Source organism: Diaphorina citri, unplaced genomic scaffold (genome assembly GCF_000475195.1).
Source record: "Diaphorina citri unplaced genomic scaffold, Diaci psyllid genome assembly version 1.1 scaffold455, whole genome shotgun sequence".
NCBI classification, from domain to species: Eukaryota; Metazoa; Arthropoda; class Insecta; order Hemiptera; family Psyllidae; genus Diaphorina; species Diaphorina citri.
The window spans coordinates 333,005-350,299 of NW_007377890.1; the positions used below are offsets into that span (position 1 = coordinate 333,005).

General features: G+C 39.5%; 2 protein-coding genes and 1 long non-coding RNA gene across 3 annotated transcripts in view; all 3 read right to left on the reverse strand.

The window, feature by feature from the left end:
- Positions 1-12,062, reverse strand: part of LOC103509000 (uncharacterized protein DDB_G0283357) — a 30,084-nt gene extending 18,022 nt beyond the window's left edge. The window contains exons 1-4 of the mRNA XM_017443991.2: positions 11,682-12,062; positions 2,122-2,274; positions 1,530-1,636; positions 106-150 (exon numbers count right to left, since the gene is read on the reverse strand). Of these exons, the coding sequence (XP_017299480.2) occupies positions 106-150; positions 1,530-1,636; positions 2,122-2,231 (262 nt within the window). The 5' untranslated portion in view covers positions 2,232-2,274; positions 11,682-12,062. The remainder of the gene's footprint in view (positions 1-105; positions 151-1,529; positions 1,637-2,121; positions 2,275-11,681) is intronic.
- LOC103508985 (splicing factor 1) lies at positions 9,583-12,705 on the reverse strand (the record flags this gene model as incomplete). The annotated part of the gene is given in 3 exon segments (XM_008473577.3): positions 9,583-10,339; positions 10,853-11,070; positions 12,615-12,705. Coding segments are annotated over 3 exon segments (1,038 nt in total), but the record flags the coding sequence as incomplete, so codon positions are not given.
- An 867-nt stretch (positions 12,706-13,572) lies between these two features.
- Positions 13,573-15,051, reverse strand: LOC113467338. Its single transcript, XR_003391448.1, has 3 exons — positions 15,015-15,051; positions 14,784-14,902; positions 13,573-14,187 (listed from the first exon to the last, which is right to left on the reverse strand). It is a non-coding gene; the product is annotated as an uncharacterized LOC113467338 (long non-coding RNA).
- Between the last annotated feature and the right edge of the window lie 2,244 nt (positions 15,052-17,295).

A 17,295-nucleotide genomic window follows, 5' to 3' on the forward strand; every position in this document is an offset into this window, starting at 1 on the left:
GGCTGAAAAGTCAAGTCAGATATATCTTTGAAACCCATTTTTTCCATGTTTGATAGAGGGACCTATTTTTTCTAGGTTTCGTGGATTCGTATAAGCTTAACCAACCTTTGCCACGAATTATGATCTTCGCGCCCGTGTCCTTTTCCATGGCTGAAAAGTCAAGTCAGATATATCTTTGAAACCCATTTTTCCATGTTTGATAGAGGGACCTATTTTTTCTAGGTTTCGTGGATTCGTATAAGCTTAACTACATACAAATGCCGAGTAGCTGGAGACTTGGTCTAATAAACTGAGCGATATCTCTCCCTTAAACTGTAGTAATCTGCAGTACCTATGAGGTGTGTCCACACACAGTCCACGGCCGTCCATCGATGTGACTTTATTGTGGATCGACATCGATCGATTGACCGACGGGTGGTCGACTGTTTGAACGTACCTTTACTTTTACTTTGAGAAATTACTACTCACTTACATACAAATGCTGAGTAGCTGGAGACTTGGTCTAATAAACTGAGCGATATCTCTCCCTTAAACTGTAGTAATCTGCAGTATGTCCGAATTGTACATTAGTTCGTCTTACTTCGAATAGTTTAAAGCGAGCACTCTCTTCCACTCAACACGACTGACATCGCAAATAATGACGCTGGGAAACGCTACTTGGGCATATTTGAAGTAGGTGGTTTCTACAACAGTAACAGGTCCGCTGGTCACGTAATTGTCCCATACTCGCCACCCTGTATACAGAGTGCTCATCATGGCACTCGATACTATCACGCCCCATACCACCCTGTAAGAATAAACTATACCTTGTTTATGCTGCCAGAATGAGACTTAAATGAAAGAAGACGGGTATCATTTCTAGTTTTTTTTTCTGTACTTCATGTTGGCACGTACACGTATGTACCTTGTTTTGTACCGGAGCGCCACCCTGTATACAGAGTGCTCATCATGGCACTCGATACTATCACGCCCCATACCACCCTGTAAGAATAAACTATACCTTGTTTATCCTGCCAGAATGAGACTTAAATGAAAGAAGACGGGTATCATTTCTAGTTTTTTTTCTGTACTTCATGTTGGCACGTACACGTATGTACCTTGTTTTGTACCGGACATTTTGGGTCTAAATTCCAGACCCTTCTTCAGCAGATTGTCACATATCATCGTCCCCGACCGGAAAAGTCCAGTACAAAACAAGGTAGGTACGTGCCAACTTTAAGTCCAGAAAACCAGAACATTAAGCTTAACTCATCCATCCTTCGGGGCAATTGCCCCTACACCTAAGCCTCAGACTGGGCTTTATGTGTATGGAGTTGAAAATTTGATAGAGGGAATTATAACAACGAAGGTCTCTCTTTTCGACCCAAAATCAAAAAGAGAAGGACAGGATAGGAGAAAGCCCACCGTTCCGTGAAAGAACCTCATCTGTTGAGGACAAAGTTCGTCAGGTTCGTCTCAGGTGGGATTCGAACCCACGACCTAGCACTATTTTCCAAGCTAATTAGACTGACCATGAAAATAATACTTACACTTCAGCGTGTTACCACGGGGCCCAATCAGTAAGCCCACAAAGTTAATATCAGGATGTTCATCTTGAGGTATCATCACTTTATCATTGACTTTGATCACAGGAGGTCTGAAAATAAAGGACCCAGATTATTTTCGGTGTACTTTTTTTTAACTTCAGGTTCGAAAAAGGTCAATACTTAGCTTCAATGGATCTGCTGACACGTTAACTTTGCCTGCAATGCAAACGTTAAAATTTAAGGTAGATTAACTAACACCTGTAAAGTTTAGCGGGCGGGTGCTGTAAAATATACATTATCGTGAAATTTCAGATCAATGGAGTCAAGGCTTAACAAGTTTTTTCAAAATAGCATTAAACTATTCTATTCCCTGGTATTATTCGAACCTACGCCCTTCCGCCACTACACTACCACTTCTAATAGTTAGTACTTCGTACCTATGGATTTAGTATTCCTCGTTATTACTCAAACGTTATTTTTAGATAATTAGATTGGTAGAAAGCTAGAAAGTAATAAAAAGAAATAATATATGACATAAAGCCTAAACTTAGTGGTTGAGAGAGCTGCCCTCTAAAATTTAAAAGACGGTATTTACTTGTAATCTGGCGGAGGTTTGAACTCGGGGTTCACTTTGAACATTTTCTGAATGAGGTCATGTCTTTCTTCTTCCAATTTCTTCCTGGTCCGATATTCTCGCGTGTTCATTCGCTTTCCATCACTGCTGTAGATGGGTTCGGGGGAGGGGGATCTGTAACACACGGGGGGCATCCACATGTGGGGTTTTAAACCTCGAGTTTCACTTGGGGGAAAAATAGTAAATAATAAAACTACTAATAACATAAAATGAGTTCCTGATCTTTGATACCTAGTGACTTGATTGAGGGTCTCTAACAAGTATACCTATTTTTCCAGCTCATCTATGGCTTTAGAAGGATGTCAGGGTATTTTTTTTAATGGTGGGATTTATAGCAAAATTCCCACAAAAATCTCGTCCTCAACACGCTCCCCTGTGCCAGATCCCGAATAAGGTCGGCCATTGTTTCTGTCAAGGAGGGCAAAATGGACTGGATAAGAGTACGATGTAAAAAGTGAAGCACCATTGTGTTCAACCTTCACAAAAAGAAAACCTTAGCTGAAAGTGGAAAAATAGAAACCCTAAACCCTTCGGAAAAAGGAAAAACTTGAAAAGATGAAAAATGAAAAAGGAAAAGTTGAAAACTCAACACTCAACACTCAACTCGAATACTCAAATAAGGTCGGCCATTGTTTCTGTCAAGGAGGGCAAAATGGACTGGATAAGAGTACGATGTAAAAAGTGAAGCACCATTGTGTTCAACCGTCAATTTTGATTCGAGCCTTACATCCAATCCAATCGTGTGTGCTGACTGGGATTACCTGGCCAGCCTAGTTGGTAGTGAGTCTGCCTTGTAAGTGCTAGGCCACAGGTTAAATTCCCGCCCAGGGCAGATTTTATCCTGATGGGATAATGTTTGTTCTTGGAACGGCTGGCTTTCTCCTATCTGAAGAACTTGGTGGATCTCTCCAAGTGGACCCAGAAGCCCTCAGCAATCTAATGGTTCAAGATATAGGTTCCTATATTTTTTAAAAAATGGAAATTCAGAGAGTGCCTAGGATTACCAGGGGAACTTGAGAGTGAAATATCCAGAAAATCAAAAAATCATGAAAACTCAGGAAAAAGGAAAACTTTGTCAAACCAAATTACCAAAACCAATTAAACCAAAAGTGAAATTTCGCCGGTTACTTTTTTAAAATTTCGCGGCAAGGCAACCATGACTGTTTCAAGGAGGTTAGATGTTTATGGATATGCTAGTACAACGAATAAAGTTTACCGCCTTGTATTTATGTTAACTATGCAATGTGCAAATTATCTTTAGTGGAGAGGCCTGAACTCCTTTTCTTTTCCTTCCAAGAATCGAACTCGCGTCCCGGGAACCGTAAAACCCACTCGGAAAATTTAGCTCTTTTTCGTCAGGGGCTGAACCGAAGTAGACATCTTGAACTTTCTGGTGTACATGGATACGCTAGTACAACTCAAAAAGTTTACCGCCTTGTATTTATGTTAACTATGCAATGTGCAAGTTATCTTTAGTGGAGAGGCCTGAGCTCCTTTTCTTTTCCTTCCAAGAATCGAACTCGCGTCCCGGGAACCGTAAAACCCACTCAGAAAATTTAGTTTTTTTTCGTCAGGGGCTGAACCGAAGTAGACATCTTGAACTTTCTGGTGTACATGTGGCAACAGGGTTTAACTGAACCGAAAATGGCCTGGGGAACAAAGAAAATGGAACTTGCAAATGAAATGATACCACGCTGATTCTGGTGTACATGTGGCAACAGTGTTGAACTGAACCGAAAATGGCCGGGGGAACAAAGAAAATGGAACTTGCAAATGAAATGGTACCACGTCAATTTTTCTCTGAAACTTCATTTTAAAAGAGACACGTGATTTAGCATTTCTTCCCAAACTAATCCGTTTCCGAGGAAAATAGAGTTTATAGACATCCTGTCTTACAATCGACTGGTGTTAATTTCACACAAATTTTTATTAGTTTCATTAAATCTAAGGTTTACAAATAATGACACAATTTTACTGAACTTTCATTTGTTCCTGATGACAACCACCTGAAAGTTTGAAAAGTATCGTTTAGTTTAGTACCACCACAATAAGGGTGAGCACCAACTAAAAATAGATGCTGATTTATCTTGCTTTTTTCAAGAGGTTAGTACATTTTGAATGTCGTAACAGATGAGATTATTATTTTAAGTGTCCGTAATTATTTTATTTAAAAAATAGCAACTTGAATATAATGGAAATTTCATGTTGGCTTCTTTCCATTGTAATGAATTAGATATTAGACACATACATCATTGTTTTCCTTTCATAAAATATTACCTTGTAGGATTATCTTGAATACCTATGCTATATGCTACAAAAATAATAATTTCATTAGTTGGAAAAGATGGAATAAGGGCAAGAAATTTCGGATGTGTCAAAGCTGAAATATTAATCCATGATTATGGTTAGACATGATAATAAAAGAGCTGAAATTCTTGAAATCATGAATAGAATTATTGATTAAGTAGATTAATTAACAAGATCACAGAATAGAGAAGATTCAAAGTTAGCCTTCACTTTGATAACAGAACCCTAAGAATTAGGCTGTAGAAAATTTCTTAGGTAATAATCTTACCAAGTGGTTACCTGTTACATTTCACTATTATTTCAAATCAGGGTGTGACATGAATAGAATTATTGATTAAGTAGATTAATTAACAAGATCACAGAATAGAGAAGATTCAAAGTTAGCCTTCACTTTGATAACAGAAGGCTGTAGAAAATTTCTTAGGTAATAATCTTACCAAGTGGTTACCTGTTACTTTTCACTATTATTTCAAATCAGGGAGAAGATTCAACTTTGATAACAGAACCCTAAGAATTAGGCTGTAGAAAATTTCTTAGGTAATAATCTTACCAAGTGGTTACCTGTTACTTTTCACTATTATTTCAAATCAGGATGTGTATAGAATTTATAATATTAATTAGTGATCATTTTAATAAAACACATTAGAGAGATTACATAAAGATGTAAAATGTTAAGAAGTTGATTCTTCTTTCTATTCCTCTGATGCCAACAAGCAATTTTAGGGGGGCTTTAAAACCGATTACATAAAGATGTAAAATGTTAAGAAGTTGATTCTTCTTTCTATTCCTCTGATGCCAACAAGCAATTTTAGGGGGGCTTTAAAACAATTTTAGGGGCAATTTTAGGTTATGGAGGATTTCCAAATAATATTATCATTTTTTAACCATGATTACCTATACCTAAATCTGGGGTATAATTTTTCTTGGGAACCAAGCACAATACAATATGTAGTCAAAAAAATAATTTATCCTGCCAGAATGAGACTTAAATGAAAGAAGACGGGTATCATTTCTAGTTTTTTTTCTGTACTTCATGTTGGCACGTACACGTACATATGTACCTTGTTTTGTACCGGACATTTTGGGTCTAAATTGTACTTCATGTTGGCACGTACACGTACATATGTACCTTGTTTTGTACCGGACATTTTGGTGGGTCTAAATTCCAGACCCTTCTTCAGCAGATTGTCACATATCATCGTCCCCGACCGGAAAAGTCCAGTACAAAACAGGGTAGGTACGTGCCAACTTTAAGTCCAGAAAACCAGAACATAGGAAGTTAAGTGTGATTGTTGGTACCTACATCAAAAATGTCATTTTATTATCATTTCTAACTGTGACAGCCTAGTAAGGCCTAGTTAGCTTGGAGTTCTTAGAGCGTCGTTTGTCTAAGCACTAGGTCGCGGGTTCGATTGCCGTCCGGGGCGAACTTTGTCCTGAACAATTAAGGTTCATTCGCGGAAAGGCTGGCTTTCTCCTCTCTTCGATTTCGGGATGATAGGACCTCCATTATTACTTACTGTTCCCTCTATCCATCATAAAAAAAATCTGTAGTTAAGTGAGTTACTTACTGCTCTATTAGAGATCAGTCTAAGCACTAGATCGCGGGTTCGATTCCCGTCCGGGGCGAACTTTGTCCTGAACAGTTAAGGTTCATTTGCGGAAAGGCTGGCTTTCTCCTCTCTTCGATTTCGGGATGATAGGACCTCCATTATTACTAACTGTTCCCTCTATCCATCATAAAAAAAATCTGTAGTTAAGTGAGTTACTTACTGCTCTATTAGAGATCGACTAGGCCTGGTGAAATGTACAAGTCCATGGAGAGAACTTTCCTTACACACATCTAGTAAATAATCCTTGCACACTCTCTTTAACTCGACTTTGTTACTTTTATTCATGACGAATACCAATACAAGCGAAAAGCACAGAGTTCAAAAATGAACTAGGTAGGTATTTCGAGTTGGAATTTTTACTGTTTTTTTTTTTTTCCAAAGAGCTTTTCAATGCAAAATTTACGAGATATACCAACCCATACAACTACGAGTATACAATAGGTACATGTATGCAAAGGCCTAATTCACTATCATTTTTTATAATATCTTTTTATCCTTGAAATTCTACTTTTTATTGAGTACTTTTTCTATTTTTCATTACTTCTGCTTGAAGGTACTTTTGAGGGGCGGGAAAATATTTCGTAGCACTTGGAAACCTAGTAGGCGGGGAACAGTAATTGCAGGGTAAAGCTAAGTGCTTAATAGAATAGAATACATCCTGTTTAGATAATATATTCCGAGAGTAAAATGGGTCTTATGTAAATGTAAGTTTTTGCCTTCTTTCCTTCCATCGTTCTCGGAACGGCTGGCTTTCTCCTATCCTGTCTTTCTTCTCTTTTTGCTTTCGAGGAAAAGTAGGTAAATGAAAAATTGGTGTTTGTATTACACATTTTAAAAATACATGTTGTCGGTTACCTACATAGGTATGTATGTCTTATGTCACTACTTAGTTGTATGCACAAATGACTCTCTCGCTTTGATAGAGGGAACTCTAACCACAAAGGTATTATCGTCCTGAAATTGAATGGACAAGAAGGACAGAATAGAAGAAAACCACCAATTCCGAAAAAGAACTTCAACTGCTTGAGAAAAAGTTCGCCTCGGACAGGAATCAAACCCGCGACCTAGCGCTTACAAGGCAGATGCGCGTCTGCCTTGTAAGCACTCGGAACGGCTGGCTTTCTCCTGTCCTGTCTTCCTTCTCTCTTCGAAAGACCTTAGCAGTTACTGTTCCCTCTATCAACCCTCTTCAAAATAATAATAATACCTGAATGAGGGAACATAAACTGGAGCGTGCAGTTGCAGAACCGATGCACATACTTCTCATAGCATTCTACCTTGCAGTTCTGCCGCAAGTAATACTGCCTACCCAATGACTTCGCCTCATCCATGAACAAGCACTTCCTTCTCTCCAGAGGCATGGAGCGTAGTCTAGGCCGGGAATAGAGACGGTCCCCCCATACACTGATGTCACCGAAGCTGCCACTAGATACTATCATGTCGGTACCGAATGTGAATGCCCGGGGCTCCCCAATCAGCACCTGAGATTTGGAATGGTCAGGATATAATATGTAGTTTAACAAATAATGCTTTGCCAGCCAGTCTTACAGGGAAAAAGAGGGCCAGAAAGAAGACGGATCTCCTGGCTGAAGAACCTAAGAACCTGGTTCAACCGTTCAACAAAATTTCCCCTGAACTATTTCGAATTGCCGTGGATAAAGTAAAAATTGCCATGATGATCGCCAACATTTGTCACGGATTGGCACTCCAAGTAGAAGAAGTCTGCTTTGCCAGCCAGTCTTACAAGGAAAAAGAGGGCCAGAAAGAAGACGGATCTCCTGGCTGAAGAACCTAAGAACCTGGTTCAACAAAATTTCCCCTGAACTATTTCGAATTGCCGTGGATAAAGTAAAGATTGCCATGATGATCGCCAATATTTGTCACGGATTGGCACTCCAAGTAGAAGACGGGGCTCCCCAATCAGCACCTGAGATTTGGAATGGTCAGGATATAATATGTAGTTTAACAAATAATGCTTTGCCAGCCAGTCTTACAAGGAAAAAGAGGGCCAGAAAGAAGACGGATCTCCTGGCTGAAGAACCTAAGAACCTGGTTCAACAAATTTTCCCCTGAACTATTTCGAATTGCCGTGGATAAAGTAAAGATTGCCATGATGATCGCCAATATTTGTCACGGATTGGCACTCCAAGTAGAAGAAGTTAGTTCGGAGGATAGTACTCCTACCTTGTAAGCGCTAGGTCCCGGGTTCAATTCCTGTCCACGGTGGACTTTATCCTTAACAGATAAGGTTCCCTCCGGAACGGCTGGCTTTCTCCTATCCTGCCCTCCTTACTTCCATTTCGGGATGATACCTCTATCAAACCTCCTAAAAAAATCGATACCCCTGTTACAGTTTGAACCTGCACAAACTGCACATCCTCACTTAAAGTCCGTTCGCACTTGTCGTGAGTTATATCTCCGGAACGGCTGGCTTTCTCCTATCCTGCCCTCCTTACTTCCATTTCGGGATGATACCTCTATCAAACCTCCTAAAAAAATCGATACCTACCCCTGTTACAGTTTGAACCTGCACATCCTCACTTAAAGTCCGTTCGCACTTGTCGTGAGTTATATCCGATTTTTGCCTTGTCGGCAATCCAGGCGGTCTTTCGGTCGACAATCTAGCTTTAAGGCGGCCGGCGCCCGTTTTAGGACGACAATCTAATTTAAATGAGTGTTCCCACTACACACGACACGTTTTTGTTTCGAATGACTAGTGGGAACGGGTCTTCAGGTGGGCGCCTTTACCAGTAAAGTTATATCCGATTTTTGCCTTGTCGGCAATCCAGGCGGTCTTTCGGTCGACAATCTAGCTTTAAGGCGGCCGGCGCCCGTTTTAGGACGACAATCTAATTTAAATGAGTGTTCCCACTACACACGACACGTTTTTGTTTCGAACGACTAGTGGGAACGGGTCTTTAGGTGGGCGCCTTTACCAGTAGGTTACTGTACCTTGACTCCAGGCTTGGCGTCTACATCAGGCGGTAACTCCTGTAGGGGAGGGGTACTAACTGTGAGCCTCAAACCCGAGTATTGTCCCCTGGTGGAGGTCCGTCTTGGTCTCCAAACGCCCCATATGTCCTGCCAAGATGAATCCAGACTAGTCTCTATCTCCTGAGATGGTCTGACGAGTGGAAATGTAGAGACAGAATGATAAAAAATAAAATAATCTAATCATCAATCAAAAATGTCTTTAATACATGGTCCATTTGATGACAAACTGAGATCGAGTACTCCTGGAAACATATGTCCTGCCAAGATGAATCCAGACTAGTCTCTATCTCCTGAGATGGTCTGACGAGTGGAAATGTAGAGACAGAATGATAAAAAAATCAAATAATCTAATCATCAATCAAAAATTAATGTTTTTAATACATGGTCCATTTGATGACAAACTGAGATCGAGTACTCCTGGAAACTGCTGTAGGCCAAGTGACCAAAATAAGATTCTATGCGGGTAGAAAAGAGGTTAGGATCGGATTATCCGATCCTGAACCCTACAGGATGTATGCATATTACAGGACGGATATTTAGGATGAGGGAGGAGGGGGAGGGGGTGGAGGAGCCCCCAGTAGGGAGCTGAGAGGATTCTGTACTCCTCCCCACATCATACCAGACTGTTGTTGCCAGGGAGGCAGATTATTCATGTTGTTATTGTTTCCACTGGTGGGGGGTGGGGGAGGCGGGGGTGCACCCCAACGTCCTTGATTCTGGGGTGGGGGCATCTGGTTATAGTTCCCCATGTTAAAGTTGGAGGGGTTATTGTTAAAGTTGGAGGGGTTATTGTTAAAGTTGGATGGGTTATTGTTAAAGTTGGGCTGGTTACCCATGTTCATCATACTGGGAGGCTTATCAAAGTTACTCTGACGTGGGGGTGGGGGAGGGGGGACACTCGTGTTCTGATTCCCTTGTGTATTAAAATTCATGGGTGGGGCGATGGGTTGTGCCATGAGAGGAGGAGGCTGAGAGCTCTGCTGTTGCCAGGGTGGTGTTACTTGGGGTGGCGGTTGATTGATGAGAGGCATGTTGTTGTTTCCGCCTGAGTTGTTATTCCATGGGGGAGGAGGTAGACTGTTGGGTATCATCTGAGGAGGGGTACTCATAGGAGGACCAGGAGGAGGAGCCATCAGAGCACGGGGTGCCATGTTATCATTATTAAACAGGGAGCCACTCGTGTTGTTCTTGCGGTAGCTGTCGTTATCCCGCTGTCTCTTGTCTGGAGGTGGTCCTTCACCTAACTCCGCCATCAGAGACATGTACTGGAATCATAAGAGAATATCACAATATTATTCACACATGTCTACTTATTCTTCACTTTTATACCTTGAACAATTTCATTACTTAAACAGAATATTCTTCAAGTTAATTCAAATTCTTGGCATACCCACTTACTTTATTTTACCCTCCACCTCCTTCAAAAATTTCATTTCAGAACTGGTTCTGGACTTTTCAGTATATTATTCACACATGTCTACTTATTCTTCACTTTTATACCTTGAACAATTTCATTACTTAAACAGAATATTCTTCAAGTTAATTCAATTCTTGGCATACCCACTTACTTTATTTTACCCTCCACCTCCTTCAAAAATTTCATTTCAGAACTGGTTCTGGACTAAATTCTGACTTTTTTTAAGATGAGTGTTTTACCGCCGTTTTTATTTTGCACCAATGAAACAACTGCTACATTAGACGCATGTGGTCTGTGTCGTACCATGCCCATCCCGTAGTATGTCCCTCATCAGATGGACAATTATATTCTCTTCACTTACCTCTTCGTCAATCTTGGCGCGGTTCCGATGCGTGTTGGCCGGGGGTCCTCCCATGCCGGGTCTCTTCTCTCTACAGTCACGTGCTATGTGGCCCGCACCGCCACAGCTAGAACACAGCGTGCTGTTGGTAATATTGGGCTTATCCGGACACAGCCAGCTCTTGTGGTCCGAGGCGCCACAGTTTGTACAGCGTGGTCCCTCATTCTCACGCAGGGTACCTGGAAAAATGAAACAATTATGTTACATAAATGAGGGATTTCATCAAATTTCTTTTTAGCCCCTAACATCCTGTTTGCTTAAAACCTCTGTTAAGGCTATAAAATCAAATGGAACTTGACAGGCTGTTAGCTTAACAGGCCTTCCAGGGACCAAATAATATTATCATTTTTTAACCATGATTACCTATACCTAAATCTGGGGTATAATTTTTCTTGGGAACCAAGCACAATACAATATATAGTCAAAAAAATAAAATAATAATAATAATAATAGCCTAATCAATGTTGCCTGAAATTTTGATAAATGGATAGATATCTAAAATTAACTTGTATCTAATGCAGTACAGAATATTGTCCTATACAATATGCTTCAAGCTATAATAAAAATTTGCATCAATAACAAATTTGTTAAGGAAGTTACACATGTTTAAAAACTGCTACTGGTATATCAAAATTAACTTTTAGGAAAACTTTTACTTAAGATGTCCTCATCTTCATATTAATTTACAATTATTATTTAACAGTAGGTACCTAAACTAAATAAATAAAAATAAATACTGTGTACATTTAAAGAAAGAAAATAAATTAATCAAACCAAGGGAGTTAGTAACCTTTCTTCAGGATTGGATGGAATGCCCAAGTCTCCGGAACGCAATTTTCTGCTAATTTCCTCAATCTGTAATTGATCTGAAAAGAAACGGGTTAGAAAGGGCACAAAGCCCAAAAGTTAATGGCAAGAAAGAGGGCAAAGACTAGTTACATCTAAATTGATGAAACAAATTTTAGTTACAACTCTAAACCACATTTATTTCAAACAAGTAGTTGGTTGATGGGTATTTTAAATCCAAAGTACTTAAGTAGATACCAGATTTCTCATTACTACAAATCAATTTACTAAAAATACTTACATCAAATCTTTTGATGAAAGAAAAATTATAGTGAATCTTCCTGCATTAGAAATTGAAAATATATTTATTAACCAAATGAGTTTAAGAGCTGAAAATAGAAACTGACTCTTTGTAATTAATATTTTAATGAGGGTAATATACAAGATAAAAAAAACTAATAACCTTCCAGGGACTGAAAAATATTGGTGAAATCTACACAAAGAAGATACCTGACGACCTAGAGATAGGAAACCAGAGTCGAGGAGGTTTAATAGAGGAAACTGTGTATCTTGAACTCCCGTGTCTTTTTTCCATGACTGATCATAATTTCGTGATGATTTTTTTAAAGCTTGTACCTCGGTACCGTTTTCGCATTACTTCAAGCTTCAAGATACTTTCTTTTACATCTATGCCTATCCAAGAACGGAAAAGTCTGGTTAGAAAATTTCCGCCTTGGCCGGGATTGAACCCACGCCCTCCTGTTTACAAGGCGAACGTCTTGATCCCTACACCACCGAGACAGGGAACGCTACATTGTCTGGTTAGAAAATTTCCGCCTTGGCCGGGATTGAACCCACGCCCTCCTGTTTACAAGGCGAACGTCTTGATCCCTACACCACCGAGGCAGGGAACGCTACATAAGATAATATTACTTACCGTTCAGAAGAGCCAACTCACGAAGTTGGTTACGTCGCAGATCATTTTGTCCTTCTGGAACCTCAACTCCTTGTCGAATGATTTCTTTGATCTGTGAAGGGAACAGAAGTAAATACACTCATAAATCGTTCTCTAGTTATACACAGACCACACTATGTAGGTAGTTTTTTAAATAGGTTTGATAGAGGGAATTGTAACTGCTAAGGTCACATCGTTCCGAAATCGAAGAGAGAAGGAAGACAGGATAGGAGAAAGCCAGTTGTTCCGAGAAAGAACATTATCCGTTCAGGATAAAATCCGCCCCGGGCGGGAATCGAGCCCGCGGCCTAGCGCTTACAAGGCAGACAAGCTACCAACCAAGAGCAAAAAAAAAAAAATCTGACCCAGCTAGGTTTCGATCCCACTACCTCCAGTCTGTGAGTCAGAACTTTTGATCAAGAACAATCAGGTAACTTTATATATAAAAGTTTGTTAGTATTTAGAAGTATTTTATTGTCAGGGTAGTCATCATTACACTCCTATTCTTACACTTAATACCAAAATTGTCACTCCTCCATCTTCTCAACTTACTTGGAAAATTTGAATCATCATTGGATTTACTAGAAGAGGAATTTGAGTTGTAGTTGTGATTGAACAAGGCTATAGCACTGTTATAGTCTTGCCCATACATTTCCGCTAGTTAAATGAAACAGTATTATGTGTCTCCACCCCCAAAACAAAAAAATACCAAAATTTTTTTTTTTTTTTTTTTTTTTTTTTTTTTTTTTTTTTTTTTTTTTCAAAATAAGATTCACAACCGGTGCACCAGCTAGAGTCCACCGTTTGATGAACACTGGTGGATAAAAAAACTCAATTTTTATCATTTCAAAAAATTTGGTTTTACTAGCCCAACCTTAATGTTATAGCTTTAATTTTTTATAAAACTTGTTGAAAACTTGAAAATAATTCAAAAAATTTGGATCTTTTACTAGCCCAACCTTAATGTTATAGCTTTAAATGTTTATAAAACTTGTTGAAAACTTGAAAATAAACAAAAAAGTGTGTCACCACAAAAAAAAGTGTGTCACCAATTGAATCAACCAGCTCGAGGAGGTGGTGGATCTCAAGAGCTAAACGTTTGATTTGGTGGACAGTCACAATCAACCGTTTAGTAAAAAACTTTTATTTTGTCATCTGGTGCATTGGTTAATCAACCGGTGCACTGGTTGTGAGTCTTATTTTGAAAAGAAAAAAAAAACTTTTGGATTGTGGACATGTTTCAGATTCAGGTGATCATCATGAATCCACCGTTGAGACTTACACAGGATTGTTGTTGCATAACTTTTGCCGTTTTACACATGTTGCAGACACTGCATCGATGTGTACAGTTGAACTTTTATGAGAAAATAAGCAGCATGGGAGAGCATGTTGGGTGTAAAAAAAAGCCCTGAGTGAACATACCTCTTTCAATCTGCCTATAACTTACTTTTCTTCAGGCTAAAATGTCCTAGGTTTGTGAAAACTTTGGAAAAGTGGATTCAAGTTTCCAGTGAGCAGGCAGCTCAAATTCCGAAAAAGAAACAAATGTTTTTACCTGAAAATGTAATTTGGGAAAAGTTGCTGATGCAGCAAAAAGAAAACCTTAGCTGAAAGTGGAAAAATAGAAACCCTAAACCCTTCGGAAAAAGGAAAAACTTGAAAAGATGAAAAATGAAAAGGGAAAAGATGAAAACTCAACTCGAATACTCGAATAAGGTCGGCCATTGTTTCTGTCAAGGAGGGCAAAATGGACTGGATAAGAGTACGATGTAAAAAGTGAAGCACCATTGTGTTCAACCTTCAATTTTGATTCGAGCCAATCGTGTGTGCTGACTGGGATTACCTGGCCAGCCTAGTTGGTAGTGAGTCTGCCTTGTATTAAGTGCTAGGCCACAGGTTAATTTCCCGCCCAGGGCAGATTTTATTACTCAAATTAAGAATTAATTCTCATATTACAAACCATTTTGAGTTTGCGTGCTTATATTACCAGTAAAATAACAGCACGAAAAGCTGACATCATCATCATCATCATCATTGTCTTCCTTCTCTCTTCGATTTTGGTACGATAAGACCATAGCAGTTACAGTTCCCTCTGTCAAACCTCTTGAAAAAAAAAAAAAATACCTACTAATTAATTAGATTTCTACTTACCAGATGCCAGATGTCTTAAGTAATTCAACAGGTGTCATTCTTTATTCCTTTTCAAAAATCAACTGCCTGATCACTTCAACCTATTATTCGGTAACCTGGGATGAAAGGAACACCAAAACCTTAAGGTCCATGCATGGATTGAATAACTTGCTGAACTAAATAGGTTCCTATCAACTGCCTGATCACTTCAACCTATTATTCGGTAACCTGGGATGAAAGGAACACCAAAACCATGGATTGAATAACTTGCTGAACTAAATAGGTTCCTTCAACTGCCTGATCACTTCAACCTATTATTCGGTAACCTGGGATGAAAGGAACACCAAAACCATGGATTGAATAACTTGCTGAACTAAGTAGGTTCCTAAAAAAAAGGAAATTCAGATTGTACCTAGGATTACCAGAGGAACTTGAGAGTGAAATATCCAGAAAATCAAAAAATCATGAAAAAGGAAAACTTTTTGTCAAGCCAAAACCAAAAGTGAAAAAAATATCGCCGGATTCGCCCTAGGATTACCAGGGGAACTTGAGAGTGAAATATCCAGAAAATCAAAAAATCATGAAAATTCAGGAAAAAGGAAAACTTTTTGTCAAACCAAAAGCCAAAACCAAAAGTGAAAAAAAAACATCGCCGGATTCGCCGGTTCCGGTTACTTTTTTAAAATATCGCGGCAACCATGTTTCAAGGAGGTTAGATGTTTATGGATACACTAGTTCACTAGTACAACTCAAAAAGTTCACCGCCTTGTATTTATGTTAACTATGCAATGTGCAAGTTATCTTTAGTGGAGAGGCCCGAGCTCCTTTTCTTTTCCTTCCAAGAATCGAACTCGCGTCCCGGGAACCGTAAAACCCACTCAGAAAATTTAGCTATTTTTCGTCAAGGGTCAGGGGCTAAACCGAAGTAGACATCTTGAACTTTCTAGTGTACATGTGGCAACAGGGTTCAACTGAACCGAAAATGGCCTGGGGAACAAAGAAAATGGAACTTGCAAATGAAATGGTACCACGTCACAAGAGAAAGTTCTAGCAAGTCCCCCCCCCTTCCTGCCACACCCCAAGTCAGGGTAGGTAGCGGTTCTCAACCGGGATGGAATGACATGTCGCCTTGCGAAATTTATAATTTGATATTTTTGTGTTGTAGGTACCATTGCGTTGACTTAATTCATGTTGAAGTTAGTGCTACATGAGACGGATAACCTTTTTTTTTTCCTAGGTAGGTAGGTAGGTACTGTACCTAGGCACCTACCTACAAGAATTTTTAAGCCAAAATGACCTATAATTTGATATTTTTGTGTTGTAGGTACCATTGCGTTGACTTCATGTTGAAGTTGGTGCTACATGAGACGGATAACCTTTTTTTTTCCTATAATTTGATATTTTTGTGTTGTAGGTACCATTGCGTTGACTTCATGTTGAAGTTGGTGCTACATGAGACGGATAACCTTTTTTTTTTCTAGGTAGGTAGGTACTGTACCTAGGCACCTATCTACAAGAATTTTTAAGCCAAAAGGACTATTTTTGGCTATTATTTCCTTTGAAGTTGAATAAGATACCTAAATAGGAGATACATACCTAACTTTTTTTGAGCTGTAGGTAAGAAAGAAAGAGTTGAAGGGCACGGATAGGACTTTGGAAACAAATTAGTTTCATGGAAAGGCATAGGCATAGGTAACTAGACCATAGGAATACCATCACGCAATAATGGCAAACATGTTGAGAACCACTTTGAACTTTTTCAGAATCTTGCCTAGTTGCCAGTTTTATTCAAGCCGACCCTACACGTTCTGGTTTTGTTTTCAGAATCTTGCCTAGTTGCCAGTTTTATTCAAGCCGACCCTACACGTTCTGGTTTTGTGTCAATAGTCGATAGGTACCCAGTAACCTAATGACAATTTTGGAAGGGTAGGTAGGTATACGCCTTGAAGTTTGTCGCACGACTTTTGGACACATTTTAAACAACCTGTATAGCCAGCCTCATTAGCCAGGTTGGTAGCGCGTCTGTCTTTTAAGCGCTAGGCCGCGGGTTCGATTCCCACCCGGGGCGGATTTTATCCTGAAGGGATAAGGTTCGTTCCTAGAACGGCTGGATTTCTCCTATCCTGTCAAATCAAGAGAAGGCCTTCTCTCGATTTCGGGACGATAAGACCAAAGCAGTTACAGTTCCCTTTATCAAACCTCTTGAAAAAAAAAAAAAAAACTGTAGGTATAAATGCCGCTCTACTTGTAACATGAGGTGTGGTAGTAGACCTCAATCCCAATCCGCAAAGCATTAGGTACCAACCAGTACTATCACATTTGGAATTTAGTTGCGCAAACATTTCCCACCGTGTGGGGTCATCTTTACAAATTTTACAATTTTTCTCGGCAGCCAATCAGAATGGCGGAAAAATTCTGCGTTTCAGCTTTTGCCAACAACGCATTTCAAAATGCATTGTGGGTATCAAAGTTCCTTTTCCCAAGTTCCAAGGGTCCCAACTTTCAGTTCTTCTCCATCGGTCGGTCGGGTAGG